Here is a 25,067-nt window from a genome sequence, read left to right as displayed (position 1 = left end):
AGAAATTCAGGGAGCTAGGGTGGAAGCTTAGAGCGAGAACAAACAGAGTTGTTATCTCTGGGTTGTTGCCCGTGCCACGTGATAGCGAAGCGAGGAATAGGGAGAGAGAGGAGTTGAACACGTGGCTGCAGGGATGGTGCAGGAGGGAGGGTTTTGGTTTCCTGGATAATTGGGGCTCTTTCTGGGGTAGGTGGGACCTCTACAAACAGGATGGTCTTCACCTGAACCAGAGGGGTACCAATATCCTGGGGGGGAGATTTGCTAGTGCTCTTCGGGGGGGTTTAAACTAATTCAGCAGGGGAATGGGAACCTAAAATGTTGTGCCAGTGTACAGGATGTTGAGAGTAGTGAGGTCAGGGATAAGGTTACAAGGACGCAAGAGGGCACTGGCAAGCAAGAACCTGGTTTAAAGTGTGTCTACTTCAACGCCAGGAGCATCCGAAATAAGGTGGGTGAGCTTGCAGCATGGGTTGGTACCTGGGATCTCGATGTAGTGGCCATTTCGGAGACATGGGTAGAGCAGGGGCAGGAATGGATGTTGCAGGTTCCGGGATTTAGATGTTTCAGTAAGAACAGAGAAGATGGTAAAAGACGGGGGGGGTGGCATTGTTAATCAAGGAGAGTATGACAGCGACAGAAAGGACGTTTGAGGACTCGTCTACTGAGGTAGTATGGGCCGAGGTTAGAAACGGGAGAGGTGAGGTCACCCTGTTGGGAGTCTTTAATAGACCTCCAAATAGTTCCAGAGATGTAGAGGAAAGGATAGCGAAGATGATTCTCGACATGGGCGTGAGTAACAGGGTAGTTGTTATGGAGGACTTTAACTTTCCAAACATCGACTGGAAATACTATAGTTCGAGTACTTTAGATGGGTCAGTTTTTGTCCAGTGTGTGCAGGAGGGTTTTCTGACACAGTATGTAGACAGGCCAACCAGGGGCGATGCCACATTGGATTTGGTACTGGGTAATGAACCCGGCCAGGTGTTAGATTTAGATGTAGGTGAGCACTATGGTGATAGTGATCACAATTCGGTTCGGTTTACCTTAGCGATGGGCAGGGACAGGTATATACCACAGGGCAAAAATTATAGCTGGGGGAAAGGAAATTATGATGCGATTAGGCAAGATTTAGGATGCGTAGGATGGGGAAGGAAACTGCAGGGGATGGGAACAATCGAAATGTGGAGCTTATTCAAGGAGCAGCTACTGCGTGTCCTTGATAAGTATGTACCTGTCAGGCAGGGAGGAAGTTGTCGAGCGAGGGAGCCATGGTTTACTAAAGAAGTTGAAGCGCTTGTCAAGAGGAAGAAGAAGGCTTATGTTAGGATGAGACGTGAAGGCTCAGTTAGGGCGCTTGAGAGTTACAAGCTAGCCAGGAAGGATCTAAAGGGAGAGCTAAGAAGAGCAAAGAGAGGACACGAGAAGTCATTGGCGGATAGGATCAGGGAAAATACTAAGGCTTTCTATAGGTATATCAGGAATAAAAGAATGACTAGAGTTAGATTAGGGCCAATCAAGGATAGTAGTGGGAAGTTGTGTGTGGAATCAGAGGAGGTAGGGGAAGTGTTAAATGAATATTTTGCGTCAGTATTTACAGTAGAGAAAGAAAATGTTGTCGAGGAGAATACTGAGATTCAGGCTACTAGGCTAGATGGGATTGAGGTTCACAAGGAGGAGGTGTTAGCAATTTTGGAAAGTGTGAAAATAGATAAGTCCCCTGGGCCAGATGGGATTTATCCTAGGATTCTCTGGGAAGCTAGGGAGGAGATTGCAGAGCCTTTGTCCTTGATCTTTATGTCATCATTGTCGACAGGAATAGTGCCGGAAGACTGGAGGATAGCAAATGTTGTCCCCTTGTTCAAGAAGGGGAGTAGAGACAGCCCTGGTAATTATAGACCTGTGAGCCTTACTTCGGTTGTGGGTAAAATGTTGGAAAAGGTTATAAGAGACAGGATTTATAATCATCTTGAAAAGAATAAGTTCATTAGCGATAGTCAGCACGGTTTTGTGACGGGTAGGTCGTGCCTCACAAACCTTATTGAGTTTTTCGAGAAGGTGACCAAACAGGTGGATGAGGGTAAAGCAGTGGATGTGGTGAATATGGATTTCAGTAAGGCATTTGATAAGGTTCCCCACGGTAGGCTATTGCAGAAAATACGGAAGTATGGGGTTGAAGGTGATTTCGAGCTTTGGATCAGAAATTGGCTAGCTGAAAGAAGACAGAGGGTGGTGGTTGATGGCAAATGTTCATCCTGGAGTTTAGTTACTAGTGGTGTACCGCAAGGATCTGTTTTGGGGCCACTGCTGTTTGTCATTTTTATAAATGACCTGGAAGAGGGTGTAGAAGGGTGGGTTAGTAAATTTGCGGATGACACTAAGGTCGGTGGAGTTGTGGATAGTGCCGAAGGATGTTGTAGGGTACAGAGGGACATAGATAGGCTGCAGAGCTGGGCTGAGAGATGGCAAATGGAGTTTAATGCGGAAAAGTGCGAGGTGATTCACTTTGGAAGGAGTAACAGGAATGCAGAGTACTGGGCTAATGGGAAGATTCTTGGTAGTGTAGATGAACAGAGAGATCTTGGTGTCCAGGTGCATAAATCCCTGAAGGTTGCTACCCAGGTTAATAGGGCTGTTAAGAAGGCATATGGTGTGTTAGCTTTTATTAGTAGGGGGATTGAGTTTCGGAGCCACGAGGTCATGCTGCAGCTCTACAAAACTCTGGTGAGACTGCACCTGGAGTATTGCGTGCAGTTCTGGTCACCGCATTATAGGAAGGATGTGGAAGCTATGGAAAGGGTGCAGAGGAGATTTACTAGGATGTTGCCTGGTATGGAGGGAAGGTCTTACGAGGAAAGGCTGAGGGACTTGAGGCTGTTTTCGTTGGAGAGAAGGAGGAGGAGAGGTCACAGTGGCGCAGTGGTTAGCACTGCAGCCTCACAGCTCCAGGGACCCGGGTTCGATTCTGGGTACTGCCTGTGCGGAGTTTGCAAGTTCTCCCTGTGTCTGCGTGGGTTTCCTCCGGGTGCTCCGGTTTCCTCCCACATGCCAAAGACTTGCCGGTTGGTAGGTTAATTGGCCATTAGAAATTGCCCCTAGTATAGGTAGGTGGTCGGGAAATATATAGGGACCGGTGGGGATGTTATTGGAATATGGGATTCGTGTAGGATTAGGATAAATTGTTGGTTGATGGTCGGCACAGACTCGGTGGGCCGAAGGGCCTGTTTCAGTGCTGTATCTCTAAACTAAAAACTAAACTAAGATAATCAGAGGGTTAGATAGGGTAGACAGTGAGAGTCTTTTTCCTCGGATGGTGATGGCAAACACGAGGGGACATAGCTTTAAGTTGAGGGGTGATAGATATAGGACAGATGTTAGAGGTAGTTTCTTTACCCAGAGTCGTAGGGGCGTGGAACGCCCTGCCTGCAACAGTAGTAGACTCGCCAACTTTATTGGATAGACATATGGATGAAAATGGAATAGTGTAGGTCAGATGGTTTCACAGGTCGGCGCAACATCGAGGGCCGAAGGGCCTGTACTGCGCTGTAATGTTCTAATTCTAATGTTCTAAAAAAAAAGGTGAAGGGTCTATTCACCTTAGCAGAGAGTTCAGTGACGAGGGGGCATAGATTTAAAGTTATTGGTAGAAAAATTAGAGGGGAGATGAGGAAAAACTTTTTCACCCAGAGGGTGGTGATGGTCTGGAACTCACTGCCTGAAAGGGTCGTTGAAGCAGAGAGCCTCAACTCATTCATAAGGAGTCTGGATACGCACCTGAAGCACCGTAAGCTGCAGGGCTACGGACCAAATGCTGGGATTCTAGAATAGGTGGATCGTGTTTCGGCAGACACAGTCATGAAGGGCCAAGTGGTCTCTTTCTGTGCCTTAAACTTTCTATGATTCTAATTTTTAAAAAGTTCAATATTGAAGTCCTTTGACTAACCTGTGCATCTTTTTTAACTGCGGCTTCATCATATGCTGTGCTCTCATCTCGATTGGCCTAACCAAAGAGAAAAGAAAAGTTAATTTTTATTAATTAGGATTTTCATAGATGATTAGCAAGTGTGCAGTGCATTCCTATAACTGACTGATTACTGTATTTTATTACCACTCTTTTAACTTCACCCTTCAGATTGCACTATACTTGCAAAACAAATTGCTGGAAATGCACATTGACAATGGCACAGTGATGTCAACCTCGCATCTGGGATTTCATTAATATTGTGTCTAATTGTCTATCTCCTTAGCCAATGAAACAAATGAATAGAGAATAAAAATGAACAGAAAAAGAAATAGGGTGAATTAGAGCCAAATTAGAGACAGAAAAGAGAAATAAAGAGGTAAAGAAAGAGAGTGCATTAAGAGAAAGAGAGAAAAAGGAAAAGAAAGAATTAAAAAGAATGAAGAGGAGGAGGACATGTAACCCAGGTGTGCTTGGGAATTATTAACTTCTCAAGTAAATGGTAGGGTAGATGTGAAAAATGTACTAATGTTCTTCCTTAAATATGATGTCCCAACATCATTTTTTGAAAGAAATCTTTATCATTTGCATTTCTAAGTGTCAAAACAGCTTTGTGTTCTGAAGATTATTGTCTTCTGACACTAACATTAGTATGGCCGGCAAGACCAGCATAAAAATACCAGCAAGGCATTTAAAAAATCTTCACAAACAGTTCACTACCTGCTTGAGTGAGATTCCACAGTTTCATTTGTTCCCTTTCTGGCCTCCAAGGTTGTGTTTAATGCAAAGACCATAAATCATGTCATTAATAATGTCCTTTTGAAATGACTTACTAGTCCTAAATGGCAGCCAGCGTTTTCTCGAGATGCAACATATTTGCCAACTTTCAAGGTAGCTGTGGCTCCCTCTATGGGCAGTCAGAGACCTTGGGGATTCCCGCACTATCTGGTGCACAATTACAGAATCAGGGCAGGAGGCTGACTCTGACAGAAGAGGCCAAGACAAGTTTTTCAAATTTTCTTCAGTTAGAACTCATTAGCCAGGAACAGGAGTACTCTCCCCTGCCACACAAGGAATCCATGTGCTTCTCCACCCCATTCTTCAGCCTCCAGAACCCTCCTCCACTGACTGCCGGGAAGCGTTCCCACAGGTCCCCAGTTGCGGCCTCCTGCTGCAAAATTCCCACTCTCACACCAGCCAGGTCGTAAATCTGACCAGGTTTGGGCAAAACTGCGGGAACATTTATGTAGATGAGGCCCTGCCATTAATATCAACAGGGTCTCCACATCCTTGGACTCTCAGGGTGCACTGCCCTTTGGGACTCAGGTGTGTCATTCCTGTTCCCTTTCAAAATCAGGGCCACAGTATCTGAAAATATTCAGATTATTACTGTGGCGTTTTACATTCTTAAGGGGTCACATTTCCCAAAGCATCAAGGTTGTCAAAAAAATGTTTTTAAATAATATAGACAGACACATGGATCCCCACACCATAAAACTTCACAGTACATGCAGGAAAAAGTGTATTAATGAAAAGGAAAATTCTGCTGACCCATTATCCCTGTTTTTATTGAACTACATTAGCTCCTGGTCCCCCAGCATGTCAAATTTAAAATTTTCATCTTCGTGTTTAAATCCCACCAGATCTCTGCAATCTCCCCTAGCCATATAACCATACCCCAAATTATGTTCTTCCGACACATAAGAAATAGCAGGAGTAGACCATTCAGCCCTTCGAGCCCACTTCACTATTCAATGAGATTGTGGCTGATCTTCCATTTCAACACCATTTTCCTGTACTATCCCCGTATGTCTTGATGTTTTTAATATGGAGAAATCTATCGATCTCAGTCTTGAATATACTCAATGACTGAGCCTCCACAGCCCTCTGGGGCAGAGAATTCCAAAGATTCACCACCCTCTGAGTGAAGAAATTCCTCCTCACCTCAGTTCTAAATGGCCTGCCCCTTATTCTGAGACTGTACCCCCTGGTCCCAGATTCCCCAGCCAGGGGAAACGTCTTATCCACATCTACCCTGTCGAGCCCTGAAAGAATTTTGTATGTTTGAATGAGATCACCTCTCATTCTTCTAAACTCCAGAGAATAAAGGTCCAGTCTATTTCAACATTCCTCATCAGGTAATCCCTCCATCCCAGGAATTAGCTTGGTGCACTCCCTCAATGCAAGTATATCTTTCCTTAGGTAAGGAGACCAAAACTGCACACAATACTTCAGGTGCGGTCTCACCAACGCTCTATATAATTGCAGTAAGACATCTTTGCTCTATACTAAAATTCTCTTGTAATAAAGGCCAAAATACCATTTGCCCTCTTAATTGCTTGTTGTACCTGCATGTTAGCTTCAGTGACTCATGAAGGAGGAGACCCAAGTCCCTTTGAAGTTCAACACTTCCCAGCCTCTCACCATTTTAGAAATACTCTGCCTACAGGGATACTGACCCCTTGTGCAACCTCCTCCTTGCTCCCCACTGTTGGCAGCTGTGCCTTTAGCCACCCACACAATGGAATATCCTCCCCAAACTTCTCCACTTCACTCTCCCTCTTTAACACTGTTCTTAAATCCACCTCTTTAACTAAGCTTTTGGTCAGTCCTCCTAATATTGCCTCCTTAGTCTCAGTGTCCATTTATTGATTACATGTAGATACTATATAAATGCCAGTTGTTGCTCAGTGCATTACTAAGAGAGTGCTTAATTGACAAAGGTGCTGGTTTTCTAATGAGATGTTAAACTGAGACCACATCTGCCCTCAGTTTGATGTAAAACACCTCTCCTGGTGTTTTGGTCAACATTTATACCTCAACCAAAATCCCTAACAGGGGTCATCTGGTGATTTATCTCATTGCTGTTTGTGGGACCTTGCTATGCACAACTGGCTGTGCATTTGCTTTAAACAGAAGTGCTTCCATTAGCTGGAGCACTTTTGGACATCCAGAGGATGTGAAATTTGCAAAATAAATACAAATTCTCTCTTTAATTTGCAATAGCTAAGAACCTTTTATGTCCTCAGGATGGCCCAAAATGATACAAGATTAGATTTGATTAGATTAGAGATACAGCACTGAAACAGGCCCTTCAGCCCACCGAGTCTGTGCCGAACATCAACCACCCATTTATACTAATCCTACACTAATCCCATATTCCTACCAAACATCCCCACCTGTCCCTATATTTCCTTACCACCTACCTATACTAGTGACAATTTATAATGGCCAATTTACCTATCAACCTGCAAGTCTTTTGGCTTGTGGGAGGAAACCAGAGCACCCGGAGAAAACCCACGCAGACACAGGGAGAACTTGCAAACTCCACACAGGCAGTATCCGGAATCGAACCCGGGTCGCTGGAGCTGTGAGGCTGCGGTGCTAACCACTGCGCCACTGTGCCGCCCTAAGCTGAAGAACTTTTGAACTATAGTAGCTGCTTTAATGTATTCGCCTCTTCACTCAGAGGGTCGTGAAACTTTGGAATTCTCTACTCCAGAAGGCTGTGGATACTAAATCAATGAGCATATTCAAGGCCGAGATAGACAGATTATTGGATGCTCGGAGAATCAAAGAATATAGGATACTGGGATCACATGGAAAAGTGAAGTTGAGTTCAAGGATCAGCCATGATCTCATTGAATAGCAGAGCACTCAAGGGCCTATTCCTGCTCCTATTTCTTATGTTCTTAGCTCGTGCTCTTAAATAGCTCAATGGGATCTTTTGCATCTACCCGAGGACCAGATATTCCTCAACGTAACATTTCTTTCAAAAGGTGGCATCTCTAGCAATGCAGCACTCCCTCAGTACTGCACTGAAATGTCAGCCTAGACTTTGTGTTCAAGTATCTGGAGTGGGGCTTGACCCACAATCTTCTGACTCGGCGGACAGAATGCTACCACTGAGCCAAGACAAATATCCACTCCAGAAAAGGCAACTCTTTCCTCCCTATGCCTCTTTTCCCTCAGTAAATCAGCAGGCTGTTAAAGCCTGGTACAAGTGATGAGCTGCCCAACACTAAATTATTCAAAAGCAATTCAGGAATGCAATTTTGCATTTCAGATTTCTGCCTGCCACAGCACTGAAACAGCCCTCAAAGTTACAAACAGAATCCTGTGCAACTGTGACAAAGGTAAACTCCCTCCTCATCCATCTTGACCTGTTTGCAGCCTTTAACACCGCCCTCCTCCAATGGATCTCCTCTATCGTCTAGCTGGGTGGGACTGCCATCACCTAGTTCCATTCACATCTCTTGCAATGACTCATTTTCCAATTCTCTCATCAGAAATTCTGCAGTTCCCCCAAGGGTATATCCCGCCTAGTTCTTATCCATACGCTGGCCCTTAGCATCATCATCCAAAATCACATCAGGTTCCACATGTACATCGATGACAGCTCTATTTCAACATCACTCCTCACAACACCTTCACTCGCTGATTTGAAAACTTGAGCTCAAACAAAACTCTGCTGCCTATTTCTTTACTCGCTCCAAGTCTCATTTACCAATCACCTCTGTGCTCGTCAACCTACAATGACCTTAATTTTAAAATTCTCACCCTGGTTTTCAAATTACTTCATGGTATTGCCCCTCCCTATTTCTGTAATCTCCTCCAGCCCTATAATCCTCCCCACTTTTTTTAACACTCCACCCATTGGCAACTATATCTTCAGCTGCCTAGGCCCTAATCTTTGCAATTCACTCCCTAAACGACCTCATGTCGCTACCTCTCCTTCTTGAAGATGTTCCTTAAACCTATTTCTTTGACCAAGCTTTTCATCATCTTAACAAATATCTCCTATGTCAGATTTTGTTTGATAACGCTCCTGTGAGAACCTTGGAATGTTTTACTACATTAAAAGCCCTATTAAATGCGAACTGCTGTTGTTTGCAGATTAAAACAACGGGAAAATTATCTGCAGTGGCATGTCTTTAAACAGTTACAATAAGCACAGTGTATTTTGATATAAAATCTAAATTTTTACCTGGAGAAGAATTACCAAAATCCTTTGGAAATGACCAGAAGTGTCACTAACAACATTTTCTTCCAAATCTTTGCCGTATTCTGAAATATGTGTTAAATGAGATAGTTAGCTGATGATTGCACAGTGTTCATTTTCATTTGCAATTCTTCAAATATTGAAGCAGTCCATGCCCACATGCAGCAAGACCTGGACATACAGGCTTGGGCTAATAAGTGGCGAGCAACATTGGTGCCACACAGGTACCAGGAAATGAACACTGCTGACAAGAGAATCTAACCACCTCCCCTTGGCATTCAATGATATTACCATCACGAAATCCCCCACCATCAACATCCAAGGGGTCACCACTGACCAGAAACATAACAGGAACAGCCACATAAATACTGCGGCTACAAGACCAAGTCAGAGGCTGGGTAATCTGCAAGTAACTCACCTCCTGACTTTGCAAAGTTTTTGCACCATCTACACGTCACAAGTCAGGAGGGGGATAATAGTGCAGTGGTTGCTGGACTAGTAATCCAGAGGCCCAGACTAATGTTCCAGAGACAAGTTCCAATCCCACCACGGCAGCTGGTGGAATTTAAATTCAATTAATAAATCTGGAACAAGAAAAGCTAATCTCAGTAATGGTGACCTTGAAATTACCCGACTGTGGTAAAAATCCATCTGGTTCACTAATGTCACTTAGGGAAGGAAATCTGCCATCCTTACCCAGTGTGGCCCACATGGAACTCCAGGCCCACAGCAATGTGGTTGATTCTTAACTGTTCCCTGAAATAGCCTAGCAATCCACTCAGTTGTATCAAAGCACTACAGAACAGTCGACAAAGAATAAAACCATACAGACCACCCGACATCGACCTAGGCACCAGAAACGACAAAGGTAAACCCTGCCCAGTCAATCCTGCAAAGTCTTCCTCACTAGCATCTAGGGACTTGTGCCGAAATTGGGACAGCTGTCCCACGGTCCAGTCAAGTAACAGCTTAACAAAGTCATAGTCACTGAAACATATCTTACAACCAATGTCCCAAACTCCTCCATCACCATCCCTGGGTATGTCCTGTCCCACCAGCACAGTGGTATACAGCCCTGGGACTCCTCAGCACTGACTCTAGACTGCATGAATTTTCATGGGCAAGGAAACCTCCTGATGATTACTACCTACTGCCCTCCATCAGCTGATGAATCAGTACTCCTTCATGTTGAACACCACTTGGAAGAAGCATGGAGGCTGGCAAGAGCAAAGAATGTACTCTGGATGGGGAACTTCAATGTCCAGAGTGCAGGTGATGAGAGAACCAACAACAGGGAAGAACCTACTTGACCTTGTCCTCACCAGTCTATCTGTCACTGATGCATCTGTTCATGACAGTATTGGTAGGAGTGACCACCACACAGGCATTGTGGAGACAAAGCACAGTATTCACACTGAGGATACCCTCCATGTTGTGTGGCACTACCACCATGCTAAATGAGTTAGATTCAGGACAGATCTAGCAGCTCAAAACTGGGCATCCAGGAGGTGCTGTGGACCATAAGTAGCAGCAGAATTGTATTCAACCACAATCTGTAACCTCATCGCCCAGCATATTTCTCACTCTATCATTACCATTAAGCTATGGGATCAAACTTAGTTCAATGAAAAGCATAGGAGAGCACGTAGGAGTAGCACCAAGCATACCTAAAAGTAAGGTGCCAACTTAGTAAAGCTGCAACACAGGACCACATGCATGTGTTACGAAAGTGCTTCCATTATTTTTAATATTTTAATTTTGAGGACTTGTGTTAAAACTGAAATAATTCCACGGATCTGTTTTTTTTAAACTAAGTTCACCGACAGGACAAGATGTTGTTTGAAAGCCACCTGTGCCGGAGGCCACCTGTGATTTGGGCTCAGAAAACAGCAGAACCCTTGGTGACTTAGGGAAAAATAGTTGCAGAGAAGCCACATGTCCAAGGTTTATGGAGGTCAGGAGGTCGACTTTCTGTTTGGGGTTTGGGCATTTATTTCAGTTTAGTTGTGGTGTGAACTGCTGAAGATAGTTGGTGTTTTCCTGGCAAGGAAAAATAAATCACCAGCTCACCTCCTTCTCTACCTTTTTGAAGAAATCCTGCCAAGATTCAGTGTGGAACAGCAAAACATCCCTGGTGCCGTATAGCTCCTGAGGAGCTGGAAAAAAATGCTGCGATTCAAGTGTGTGCTGGCAGAAAAATCTTGATGCCACATTCTCCTAGAAAGTCTACTGGAATAATTCTCAATATCTCCAGAACGGACTGCTTCTGAAACAATCCTAGTGACCAGTCTCCGTATACCAGACCAAAAAAAGGGACAAATTACTTCCTTCCATATCTTTTCTTTTCTTCGTTGAGAATTAGCAAGTATTTGGCCAAAGTATTTTTTTTGTCTCTTTTTTTTTTGTAACAGACCTCTGCAGAGTAAATTTTTGTATTTTTTCCAATGTGAGAGTGCGCGTAACTGGGGAATTTTTATAAAAGAAACTTTCATCTTTTAATCGGTGTGTTAATGCTTTGCTTCTTCACTAGTTAAGTCTTGTTTTGTAATAAACTAATAATTTTGTTGTTTATTAAAGAAACCTGGTTGGTGCATTTTATTTTGGGATAAAAAAGATAGAGTATATTATTGGCTGTATTGGTAACCGGGTAAAACATTTACATAGATGTTGCGACCTGTGGAGAAGTGGAACTCCTCCCACCTGGGTCGCAACACATATTGAACAGCAGAAGCAGAATGCAATATACAGAGCCAAGTAATTCCACAACTAATGGATCAGATCAAAGCTCTGCAATCCTACCACATCCAGTTGTGAATGATGGAGGACAAATAAACAACAAACCAGAGGAAGAGGTTCTACAAACATCCCCATCCTCAATGATGGAGGAACCCGCAACATCAGTACAAAAGACAAGGCATTTGCAACCACCTTTAGCCAGGAGTGCCGAGTGGATTATCTATCTTGGCCTCTACCTAAGGTCCCCAGCATCACAGATGCCAGACTTCAGGCCAATTCACTCCACATATCAAGAAAACAGCTGAAGGTACTGAATACAGCAAAGGATATGGACCCTGACAACATCTCGGCTATAGTACTGAAGTCATGTGCTCCAGAACTAGCCATACCCCTAGCCAAACTTTTCCAGTACAGCACGGATACCTACTTGACAATGTGGAAAATTGTTCAGGTACGTCCTGTCCACAAAATCAGGATAAATCCATCCGACCGATTACCACCCCATCAGTCGTCTCTCGATCATCAGCAAAGTGATGGAAGGCATCATTGACAGTGCTATCAAGCGGCACTTACTCAGCAATAACCTGCTCATCGATGCTCAGTTTGAGTTCCACCAGGGCCACTCAGCTCCAGACCTCATTATAGCCTTGGTCCAAACATAGACAAAACCAATGAATTCCAGAGGTGAGATGAGAGGGACTGCCTTTGACAAGAAGGAAGTATTTGATTGAGTGCAACATCAAGGAGCCCGAGCAAAAGTGAAGTCAATAGGAATCAAGCGGAAAACGGTCTACTGGTTGTAGTCATACCCAGCACACAGAAAGATGGTTATGTTTGATGGAGACCAATCATCTCAGCTCCAGGATATTGTTGCAGAAGTTCCTCAGAGTGGTGCCCTAGGCCCATCCATCTTCAGCTGCTTCATCAATGATCTTCCCTCAACCATAAAGTCTGAAGTGGGGACAATCGCTGATAATATCATAGTGGTCATTAACATTTGAGGTGCTTCAGATACTAAAGCAGTCCGTGCCCGCATATATAGCAAAACCTGGACAGCATTCAGTCTTGGCCTGTTAAATGGCAAGTAACATTCGTGCCACAGAAGTGCCAAACAATGACCATCTCCAAGAAGAGAGAATCTAACCAACTCCCCTTGACATTCAACGGCATAACAATTACTGAATACCCCATCATCAACAACATCCTGGGGGTTACCATTGACCAGAAACTTAACTGAACTAGCCGGTGACTATAACAGTAAGTCAGAGGCTAGGAATTCTGCAACGAGTAAAGCACCTTCTGACTTCCCAAAGCCACTCTATCATCTACAAGGCACAAGTCAGGAGTGTGATGGAACATTGTCCACTTTCCTGGATGGGTGCAGCTCCAACAACACTCAAGAAGTCCGACACCATCCAGGACATAGCAGGCCAGTGACTGACACCCCATCCAGTACCTTAAACATTCACTCCATCCACCACCAGCGCACAGTGGCAGCAGTAGGTACCATCTACAAAATGCAATGCAGCAACATGCTAAGCCTCCTTAGAAAACACCTCCCAAACCCACAACCTCTATGACCTAGAAGAGCAAGGGCAGCAGACGCATAGGAACACCACCAACTGCAAGTTTCCCTCCAAGCCATACACCGTCCTGATTTGGAACTATATCACTGTTCCTTCACTGTCGCTTGGTCAAAAACCTGGAACTCCCTTCTTAACAGCACTGTGGGTGTACCTACACCACATAGACAGCAGCAGTTCAAGAAGGCAGCTCCATGAATAAGGCAATTCCTGGTTATCCTGTTGGTCTTCTACTTCTCCATAAACTTCAACTTTCAAAATAGGTTCCAGTCTTTGCAGCCTTTCACTCTATCAGTTTTTCGAAAGCAGTGTTCCCTCTCTCTCCCTTGAGTCTGCCACCACTGGTTGGTCTTCCTTATAGCCTGCTCTGAAGATGCCACTGCTGGTCTTCTGGACAGCCTGTCTGCCGTCAGAAAATCTACTAAATTTATCTGGAATCAAAAGTCAATAGCTCCTTGTCCTTTTTCAAAATGCAAAGTCCACAAGTCTGGCTATAGCAGAGCCACTTAGGCTTTCCATTGTTTCCAGGTGTTAGCACCTGCCATGCACATTTGCATTCTCAGAATCACTAGCTCCTTGTTTATGATCTGAAAGTCTGGGAAGGCGAAACCCATTGTTCTCCAGGTGTTATACCCCTGCCGTCTCTGCTTTTCATCTGGGATTTTTGTTGTCATGGTAACCAAGATTTCTGTCTTGTTCCAAGCACAGTTGGTGAGGTCACCTGACTTCTCTGACTCCATCTTAAACTTAAAAAAAAAATCACAGTTTTTTAAAACATAATTATGTTACAAAGTCCAGCATTCATAACAATGGGCAACAAATGTCAGCCTTGCCAGCGATGTCTGCCTCCCATGAAAGGATATAAACAAAGCTCTCCACTTACCTGGATGAGTGCAGCGTCAACACCACTCAAGAAGCACAAGGCCATGCAGGACAAAATAGGCCATTTGATTGGTGCCCCATCCACCACCTGAAACATTCATGCCCTTGACCACCAATGCACCATAGCTGCAATGTGTACCATCTACAAGATGCGCTGCAGCAATTTGCCAAGGCTCCTTCAACAGCACCTCCCAAACCCGCAACCTGCCAAGACGAACAAGGGCAACAGGCACATGGGAATACCAGCAGCTCTAAAGTTCGCCTCCAAGTCACACACAAGCCCAACTTGGAAATATATCACCGTTCCTTCATCTTCACTGGATGAAAGTCCTGGAACTCCCTCCCTAATAGCACTGTGGGTATACCTACAACAGAGTCAGCAGTAGTTCAAGGCAGTGGCTCAACACCACCTTCTCAATTAGTGGTGGGTACTAAATGCTAGCCTTGCCAGTGAGGCTCATATACTGTGCATGAGATCAGAGCTAACTCTGCCAGTTGAAGAATTACAATGCACCTAGAGGCATACAGAAATGTCCAGATCTCATCAACAACTCTTGGCCCTAAAAGTATGGAACACATTTTTGGCTTTTGCCAACAGACACCACATGGAATCACCAAGGCAAACATTTTAATGTGTGCTGTTGCTAATTACATGCACCATAGTGCACTGGAAATCAAATATGGATTAGCCCACCAAAGGCATTTATGTCAAGTTATTTATTTAAGAAATATTTAATTAAGAATACTGAGATTCAGGCTACTAGGCTAGATGGGATTGAGGTTCACAAGGAGGAGGTGTTATCAATTTTGGAAAGTGTGAAAATAGATAAGTCCCCTGGGCCAGATGGGATTTATCCTAGGATTCTCTGGGAAGCTAGGGAGGAGATTGCAGAGTCTTTGTCCTTGATCTTTATGTCGTCATTGTCGACAGGAATAGTGCCGGAAGACTGGAGGATAGCAAATGTTGTCCCCTTGTTCAAGAAGGGGAGTAGAGACAGCCCTGGTAATTATAGACCTGTGAGCCTTACTTCGGTTGTGGGTAAAATGTTGGAAAAGGTTATAAGAGACAGGATTTATAATCATCTTGAAAAGAATAAGTTCATTAGCGATAGTCAGCACAGTTTTGTGACGGGTAGGTCGTGCCTCACAAACCTTATTGAGTTTTTCGAGAAGGTGACCAAACAGGTGGATGAGGGTAAAGCAGTGGATGTGGTCTATATGGATTTCAGTAAGGCGTTTGATAAGGTTCCCCACGGTAGGCTATTGCAGAAAATACGGAAGTATGGGGTTGAAGGTGATTTAGAGCTTTGGATCAGAAATTGGCTAGCTGAAAGAAGACAGAGGGTGGTGGTTGATGGCAAATGTTCATCCTGGAGTTTAGTTACTAATGGTGTACCGCAAGGATCTGTTTTGGGGCCACTGCTGTTTGTCATTTTTATAAATGACCTGGAAGAGGGTGTAGAAGGGTGGGTTAGTAAATTTGCGGATGACACTAAGGTCGGTGGAGTTGTGGATAGTGCCGAAGGATGTTGTAGGGTACAGAGGGACATAGATAGGCTGCAGAGCTGGGCTGAGAGATGGCAAATGGAGTTTAATGCGGAAAAGTGCGAGGTGATTCACTTTGGAAGGAGTAACAGGAATGCAGAGTACTGGGCTAATGGGGAGATTCTTGGTAGTGTAGATGAACAGAGAGATCTTGGTGTCCAGGTACATAAATCCCTGAAGGTTGCTACCCAGGTTAATAGGGCTGTTAAGAAGGCATATGGTGTGTTAGCTTTTATTAGTAGGGGGATCGAGTCTTGGAGCCACGAGGTCATGCTGCAGCTGTACAAAACTCTGGTGAGACCGCACCTGGGGTATTGCGTGCAGTTCTGGTCACCGCATTATAGGAAGGATGTGGAAGCTTTGGAAAAGGTGCAGAGGAGATTTACTAGGATGTTGCCTGGTATGGAGGGAAGGTCTTACGAGGAAAGGCTGAGGGACTTGAGGTTGTTTTCGTTGGAGAGAAGGAGGAGGGGAGGTGACTTAATAGAGACATATAAGATAATCAGAGGGTTAGATAGGGTGGATAGTGAGAGTCTTTTTCCTCGGATGGTGATGGCAAACACGAGGGGACATAGCTTTAAGCTGAGGGGTGATAGATACAGGACAGATGTCAGAGGTAGTTTCCTTACTCAGAGAGTAGTAGGGGTGTGGAACGCCCTGCTTGCAGCAGTAGTAGACTCGCCAACTTTAAGGGCATTTAAGTGGTCATTGGATAGACATATGGATGAAAATGGAATAGTGTAGGTCAGATGGTTTCACACGTCTGCGCAACATCGAGGGCCAAAGGGCCTGTACTGCGCTGTAATGTTCTAATTCTAAAAAAAAGTGACAATTTAAAGCCAAAGGACCGTAAAAACACTGAAGCTAAACTCGGAGCAGAATGTAATACTGAAAGTCACCCAATAGCATTCAAAACACTTTGTTTTCAAGCAAGTAAAATTACTTTCTATACACATTCATCTGGTAGCTAGGGGGTGCTATTTATTGATTGCTCTCCCTTTTATAACCAATGGAAGTCAGGCACATCTTCACTGTGCTGCAGCTAAAGTCAGGAAATGGGGATGGCGGAATGGGGTGATGACAAAAGAGAAAGCAGTCAGCTTGTAATGGAGGGTTTCTTATAAAATGATACAGCCAACATACAGAAACCCTAAATCATGTTGCCATTGGCACAGAGACTCAGATGGAAGTAGGGCTGTAATCACACACTCCCAATAAGATTCAGCTGCAAATATTTCTGGGGTTAGCTAGTCACGTTATTAAGTTGCCACAGAAGTATCAATTTATGAACCATGTAGTTTAGTTATGAAATAACAGTTATAACTTTTCTCAGTATGCTCCTCAACTATGTTTGGAAGTTGTATATAAAAGCACCTCCCAACGAGGTAGCCAATAGCAGCTTGCTTTTAAGGCCCAGTAAACAACATTTCCCACCGAGCTGCATATGCATCTAAAATGTGTTTCCCTAAAGAGTACATTTAGTGTGCTGCATCCAGCTTTGCAGAACTAGGAAGTGGTTTGGTGATTCCATTAGGGTTGCCAGCTCTGGTTTGACTTATTCCTGGAGATTTGATCATGTGGCATTTGATCGCATGACAACTCGAGATGTTTAATCCCATGACATTTGATTATGTGACGTTTACCCACTGTTTACCATTGTAATTGCATTCACCTACTGATTGTCAGGTTTAACCAAGCCTCAAATAAAATATGAAATAAAAACAAGAAATGCTGGAAATACTCAGCAGGTCTGGCAGCATCTGTGGAGAGAGAAGCAGAGTTAACGTTTTAGGTCAGTGACCCTTCAGAACAGTTCTGAAATGAATAACAATTTATAAATCAAAAAAGAACACAAAATAGAAAGATTTAAAGGATAAGTAGTTTAAATAAAATCGTTATGTCTCTACAGTATTGACCGCAATGAAGAAAAACAAATACATTCTAGTGATTCATTGCTGCATGTAACTTCTGACTAAATTTATGACTGTTTACAATACACAAGTTATAAAAATAATAAAACCAAAATCAAATCTAATTCAATACATTGACTCACACACCCCAAAGGGAAGCCTAGCTTCAGTGGGGGTGAGGCTCGGTCCATAAGGAAAAGCAATAAAGCTGCCCAACTCCCACTAATAAAACATACTCGACAACACAGGTCACAGACAAGTGCGAACTCTCTCTCTCTCTCTCCAGTTTGTATTCCTCTCAACTTGTCTTTATATAGAGCCTTTAACATAACAAAACATCCCAAGGCGTTTTACAAGCATTATCAAACAAGATGCGACCCTTGAGCCATGTAAGGAGATATTAGGTCAAATGACCAAAAGCTTGGTCAAAAAGGTAGGTTTTAAGGAGCGTCTTAAAGGAGGAAAGGGAAGTAGCGAGGGGGAGAGAGATTTAGTGAGGAAATTTCAGAGTTTAGGACCTTGGCAGCTGGAGACACAGCTGCCAATGGTGGAGCAACTAAAACTGCGAATACTCAAGAGGCCAGAATTGGCAGAGCGCAGAGATTTTGGGGCCTGTAAAGCTGAAGGACAGCACAGAGGTAGGAAAGATCATAGCCATGGAGCCATTTGAAAGCAATGACAAGAATTTTTAATTCGGCACTTGGCTTAACTGTGAGCCAATATAGGCCAGCAAGCACAGGGGAGATGGGCGAGTGGGACTTGGTGCAAGTTAAGACACGGGCAGCAGAGTTTTAAATGACCTCAAGTTTGTGGAGGATAGAACTAGGGAGGCTGGCCAGGGGCATATTAGAATAGTCAAGTCCAGAGATAACAAAAGGTATGGATGCAGTTTCAGTAGCAGATAAGCTGAGGCAAGGGCGGACTTGAGCAATATTATGGTTATGGATGGTACAGATATGTGGTCAGAAGCTCACTGTAGGATTAAATATAACAGCACAATTGCGAATTGTCTGTTTTATTCTCAGACAGTTGCCAGGGAGATAAATGGAGTCAGTAGCCAGGGAACAGGGTTTATGATGGCGACCAACAACAATGGCTTCTGTCTTCCCAATGATTAATTGGAGGTAATTTCGACTAATCCAGTACCAGATGTCGGACCAGCAATTTAAAGACTGTGGAGGGATCAAGAGAGGAGGAGTGGAGATAGAGCTGGGTATTGTCAGCATATCTGTGGAAATTGACACTATTTTTGGATGATGTGGTCAAGGGACACCATATAGATGAGATAGGAGGCGGCCACAGATGGTTCCTTGGGGGATACCACAGTGCGAGAGCAGAAAGAGAAGTCATTGCAGGTGATTCTCTGGCCGTGAATGGATACATAAGAATGGAACCAAGCAAGGGAAATCCCACCCAGCTGGAAAACTGTGGAGAGGTGTTGGAGCAGAATTTTGTGGTCAACCATGGCAAAGTGAGCAGACAGTTCAAAAAGGAAGAGGAGAGATAGTTTGTCTTTGTCACAGTCAATTAGGATGTCATTTATGACTTTAAAAGTTGTTTTAGTAACGTGGTGGGGGCGAGAACCTCGTCCTCTCACCCAATTTGCATTCTCTCTCTCTCCCTCAGCTTGTATTCTTTTCTCTCTCCCTCCTAGTTTGTGTTCCTCTCCAAACTTGTCCCTCGGGACTTGCAGTTTCCAGCGATTTTCTTGGCCCTGTTGCAGTCGGCTGTGGGAACCACACATACAAGGGCAGTTTCTCCCAAGCTGCCAGCAGCAGTGCTCTGAACGCCAAATGCCCATTTTGGTAGACTCGCAAAGAAAGCAGGATGGTTGTGAACCTTAGACACCAGATTCAATTCCCCGGGTGACCTCTGCAACAGCGGAACAATTATGTAACTACCTATGCAGACTTTTTAAGTCATGGTTCACGATTTGTTTTTGGACATCATATCCAATGGCTGAGCAAGTTGGGGTGCAGGCCAGTGAATAGAAAGCTATTTCACTCCTCTGTACAGAGCAAGCAAAAGTGACCACAGCTAAAAACAATGTTACCTGCAACTTGTTGAAGGTGATGCTTTACCAACCATTGCTGTCAAACAGTAAATGAGGTACAAAATGTATTATAACCATACCTTGCTTATAAGCCTGAATGATTGCTCGAAGTTCCTGATTGGTTCTTGAGGCAAGAATTTCTACCAAGCACTTTTCATCAGTTCCAGCACCCTGAAGATACAAAACAAATTACAAAAACAAGTTTGTTCAATCAAATTTAGTAAAGAACTACACAACCATGTTGCATAGGGGCTTCCATGAGACTGTTTTGGCAAACTCCGGCCAAACATGTTGGACAAAAATTCAACTTTCAGCAAGATTATTCAGGAGTGCTTGTGTGACCCTTCAACTAAACATTCTACACCACAGCCTGCAGTGTCACATTGGTATGCTTCAACTCACATGCACAGTAGTAGCTGACTTTTCAAAGCTACAAAGATGCTTTCTCCACCAAGCTGGCATTTCTGCATCAGATCAGTTCAAAGCTGATACACAGTAGATTACAGATCAAAATGTGAAACGAGGATTGCTTTACATCCCTTTTTATTATACATTTCTAGGGAAACTCATTCTGTTTCTCAGTGAAAAAGAAAAATGACATCTGTGAATTGCTTGAAATTTTCAGTTTGGAAAAGGATTAAATAGTAGAAGGATGAACATTTTAAATTCAAAATAAGGTTAACAATACAACATAGCTCAAGTCAAGAGTTGACTTTCTTTTTAATCCAGAACATGTCAGTGGATTTGGAGCTTTGCACAGTGCTATTATAAGATTAGAATTTTGATCAAAGCTATAAAAACAGCTAAGAGCTAACAATATTAGGCAGGAACTGAAGAATTTAGATTGGGGGCGGCTGTTTGAGGGTAAATCAACATCTGACATGTGGGAGTCTTTCAAACGTCAGTTGATTAGAATCCAGGACCAGCATGTTCCTGTGAGGAAGAAGGATAAGTTTGGTAGGTTTCGGGAACCTTGGATAACGCGGGATATTGTGAGCCTCGTCAAGAAGAAAAAGGAAGCATTCGTAAGGGCTGGAAGGCTGGGAACAGACGAAGCCCTTGAGGAATATAAAGACAGTAGGAAGGAACTTAAGCAAGGAGTTAGGAGGGCTAAAAGGGGTTATGATAAGTCATTGGCAAACAGGACTAAGGAAAATCCCAAGGCTTTTTATACATATATAAAGAGCAAGAGGGTAACCAGGGAAAGGGTTGGCCCACTCAAGGACAGAGAAGGGAATCGATGTGTGGAGCCAGAGGAAATGGGCGAGGTACTAAATGAGTACTTTGCATCAGTATTCACCAAGGAAAAGGATTTGGTGGATGATGAGCCTAGGGAAAGGAGTGTAGATAGTCTCAGTCATCTCATTATCAAAAAGGTGGTGGTGTTGGGTGTCTTGCAAAGCATTAAGGTAGATAAGTCCCCAGAGCCTGATGGGATCTACCCCAGAATACTGAGGGAGGCAAGGGAAGAAATTGCTGGGGCCTTGACAGAAATCTCTGCATCCTCATTGGCTACAGGTGAGGCCCCAGAGGACTGGAGAATAGCCAATGTTGTTCCTTTGTTTAAGAAGGGTAGCAAGGATAATCCAGGAAATTATAGGCCGGTGAGCCTTACGTCAGTGGTAGGGAAATTATTAGAGAGAATTCTTCGGGAAAGGATTTACTCCCATTTGGAAACAAATGGACTTATTAGCGAGAGGCAGCATGGTTTTGTGAAGGGGCGGTCGTGTCTCACTAATTTGATTGAGTTTTTTGAGGAAGTGACAAAGATGATTGATGAAGGAAGGGCAGTGGATGTTATCTATATGGACTTCAGTAAAGCCTTTGACAAGGTCCCGCATGGCAGACTGGTACAAAAGGTTAAGTCACACAGGATCAGAGGCGAGCTGGCAAGATGGATACAGAACTGGCTCAGTCATAGAAGACAGAGGGTAGCAGTGGAAGGCTGCTTTTCTGAATGGAGGGATGTGACTAGTGGTGTTCCGCAGGGATCAGTGCTGGGACCTTTGCTGTTTGTAGTATATATAAATGATTTGGAGGAAAATGTAGCTGGTCTGATTAGTAGGTTTGCGGACGACACAAAGATTGGTGGAGTTACAGATAGTGATGAGGATTGTCAGAGGATACAGCAGGATATAGATTGGTTGGAGACTTGGACGGAGAAATGGCAGATGGAGTTTAATTCGGACAAATGTGAGGTAATGCATTTTGTAAGGTCGAATGCAGGTGGGAAGTATACATTAAATGGCAGAACCCTTAGGAGTATTGACAGGCAGAGAGATCTGGGCGTACAGGTCCACAGGTCACTGAAAGTGGCAACGCAGGTGGATAAGGTAGTCAAGAAGGCATACGGCTTGCTTGCCTTCATCGGTCGGGGTATAGAGTATAAAAATAGGCAAGACATGCTGCAGCTGTACAGAACTTTAGTTAGGCCACACTTAGAATATTGCATGCAATTCTGGTCGCCACACTACCAGAAGGACGTGGAGGCTTTGGAGAGAGTACAGAAGAGGTTTACCAGGATGTTGCCTGGTCTGGAGGGCATTAGCTATGAGGAGAGGTTGGATAAACTCGGATTGTTTTCACTGGAACGACGGAGGTGGAGGGACGACATGATAGAGGTTTACAAAGTTATAAGCGGCATGGACAGAGTGGATAGTCAGAAGCTTTTTCCCAGGGTGAAAGAGTCAGTTACTAGGGGACATAGGTTTAAGGTGAGAGGGGCAAAGTTTAGAGGCGATGTGCGAGACAAGTTCTTTACACAGAGGGTGGTGAGTGCCTGGAACTTGTTGCCGGGGGAGGTGGTGGAAGCAGGTACCATAGAGACGTTTAAGAGGCATCTTGACAAATACATGAATAGGATGGGAATAGAGGGATATGGACCCCGGAAGTGCAGAAGGTTTAAGTTTAGGCAGACATCAAGATCGGCGCAGGCTTGGAGGGCCGAATGGCCTGTTCCTGTGCTGTACTGTTCTTTGTATCCAACTTTGTACCAGTGTGGAAAAGACTTGCATTTTTCTAATGCCTTTCATGACCAGACATCTCAAAGTGCTTTACAAGCAATGAAGTACTTTTGAAGTGTAGTCACTGTTGTAATATAGGACATATGCTCAGACATGATTGGTCTTTTTATATGATTAACATACAGATGTAGATGAATGTATCTTTCCGAAACCTCGTTCTATATAAATGCCATTTTCTTAACTGCAACTTAAAATTTGTGGCTTCTGGAACCAAAGAAGTTTAATACAAAGAATCAGGTAATTTGGCCTATCAAATTTGGATTTTTACTGCAGCAATCAAAACCTAATCCCACCATGCCAATTTTCCCCAGCTCATCATCTCCTACTTCAAATATTTAATTTTCCATAAAAGATACAATGTTCTCTTTTTGAAATATGCCCTGTAGGAAAGTAGTCCATACTCCATAAAGAAATTTCCCCCAACTTTCCTCCTCACTGAGCAATTTAAATTGAATAGCTCCTAATCTCACTGCAACCAATTAAACATGGTATACAGCATTTCACTGCATAAGAATGCACTTTGCTAAATGTCTGGAAAACAGCGAAATAACAGTTATACAGAAATTACAGACAGAATAGGATTTTCAACCCAGCTAATGTCAGTTGGAGTTTATCCACTCCATGAACATTATGGCTAATCCACAGTTTCCACTCTGTTCCCGTATCTCAATATTTCCCTTTCTTCAAATATCTATCTTTTTTTTTAAATGCTGACGTGGTCTCTGCTCCAATTACTAACACCAGTAGTGCATTCCACAGCCTCAACCCTCTTTCACCAGCTCTCTGTCCTACATCACTTTCTTTTTTGTTACAAATGGCATTCCTATGTGACTGTGACAAAGGCAAACTTTCTCTCCTCGCCCTGTCTGCAGCCTTTGACATGGTTGACCACACCATCCTCCTCCAATGCCTCTCCACTGTCACTCAGCTGGGTGAGACTGCTCTCACTGGATTCCTTTCTTATCTATCTAATCATGGTCAGAGAATCACTTGAAATGGCTTCTCTTCCTGCTCCCGCACCATTACCTCTGTGTCCCTCAACATCTATATTTGGCCCCCTCCTATTTCTCATCTGCATGCTGCCCCTCAGTGACATCATCCGAAAGCACAGCATTTAGTTTTCACATGTATGCTGATGACATTAACTCTACCTGACCACCACTTTTCTCGACTCTTCCACTGTTGCGAAACTATCAGATTGCTTATCTGACATCCAGTGCTGGATGAGAAGAAATTTCCTCCAATTAAATATTGGGAAGACTGAAACCATCATTTTTGGTCCTGCTCCAAACTCCATTCCCTAGCTACCAACTTCATCCCTCTTCCTGGCAACAGTTTTAGATTAAGCCAGTCTGTTTGCAATCTTGGTGTCAAATTTGACCCCAAGATAAGCTTCTGACCTCATAAGTGCCATCACTAAGACCGCCTATTTCTACTTCCGTAACATCGCCCAACTTTGCCCCCTCTCAGCTCATCTGCTGCTGAAACTCTCATTCATGCCTTCGTTACCTCTAGGGTTGACTATTCCAATGCACTCCTGGCTGGTATCCCATATTCTACTCTCTGTAAACTTGGGGTTATCCAAAACTCACCATGTTTTAACTCACACCAAGTCCTGTACACCGATCATCTCTATGCTCGCTGACCTCCCAGCAAAGTCTTGATTTTTAAATTCTCATCCTTGCTTTCAAATTCCTGCATGGCCTCTCCCCTCCCTATCTCTGTAATCTCCTCCAGCTCCACAACCCTCCGCAATATCTCCACTTCTCTAATTCTGGCATATTGAGCACCCCTGATTTTAATCGTTCCAATATTCGTGGGTGCGCCTTCAGCTGCCTATTGTGTGATTGCGTTTAACAGTAATGTACCTTTAAGATCTTAGTATGCTAGTTGGCCAAGTACCAGAATGTAGTCATGTGACTCGGATCAGATCCACTCTAACTGTAACACGAAGAGGCAAGTCCTGTAAATAGATAGCTCTGCACTGTATACACTTATTAGCTGTTAATAAACCTGTTTGAGATCTTCAATCAAGTGAACTCTACGTATCTCACTTATGTTGCACCAGAAAACATAAAAAGCTTCTCATTACATGGTGGCAGCTAGGCTGCAAATCAATCATTGTGATCTGGTGAGTCAGTCGGTACAGGAACCCCTTGATAAACACTGATGCAAAGTAGACAGAGTACCTCAGCCATGTCTTCTGCCTTCATCAATAGATCTCCATTTTGGTCCCTTATTCCTCATCACCCCACCACTCCACTGATAATCCTTTTACTGTTAATATGCCTAAAGACGAACTTGGATTCCCTCATTAGCCATCAGCCTATTCTCATATTGTCTCTTTGCTCATCTTTCTTCCTTTCCCTTTTGTC

General features: G+C 43.7%; 1 protein-coding gene across 2 annotated transcripts in view; it reads right to left on the bottom strand.

Annotated features, from left to right (window-relative positions):
- Positions 1-25,067, bottom strand: part of LOC137375330 (annexin A5-like) — a 121,530-nt gene that overhangs the window by 25,811 nt on the left and 70,652 nt on the right. For both annotated transcript variants that reach the window (XM_068042345.1, XM_068042335.1), the window contains exons 6-8: positions 19,750-19,840; positions 8,946-9,025; positions 3,941-3,997 (exon numbers count right to left, since the gene is read on the bottom strand). In XM_068042345.1, coding sequence (XP_067898446.1) covers positions 3,941-3,997; positions 8,946-9,025; positions 19,750-19,840 — 228 coding nt within the window. The remainder of the gene's footprint in view (positions 1-3,940; positions 3,998-8,945; positions 9,026-19,749; positions 19,841-25,067) is intronic.

This window comes from Heterodontus francisci, chromosome 1, assembly GCF_036365525.1.
Source record: "Heterodontus francisci isolate sHetFra1 chromosome 1, sHetFra1.hap1, whole genome shotgun sequence".
Classification (NCBI taxonomy): Eukaryota; Metazoa; Chordata; class Chondrichthyes; order Heterodontiformes; family Heterodontidae; genus Heterodontus; species Heterodontus francisci.
Note: the sequence above shows the minus strand (reverse complement) of the source record. Positions and strands in the feature narration are given on the sequence as shown.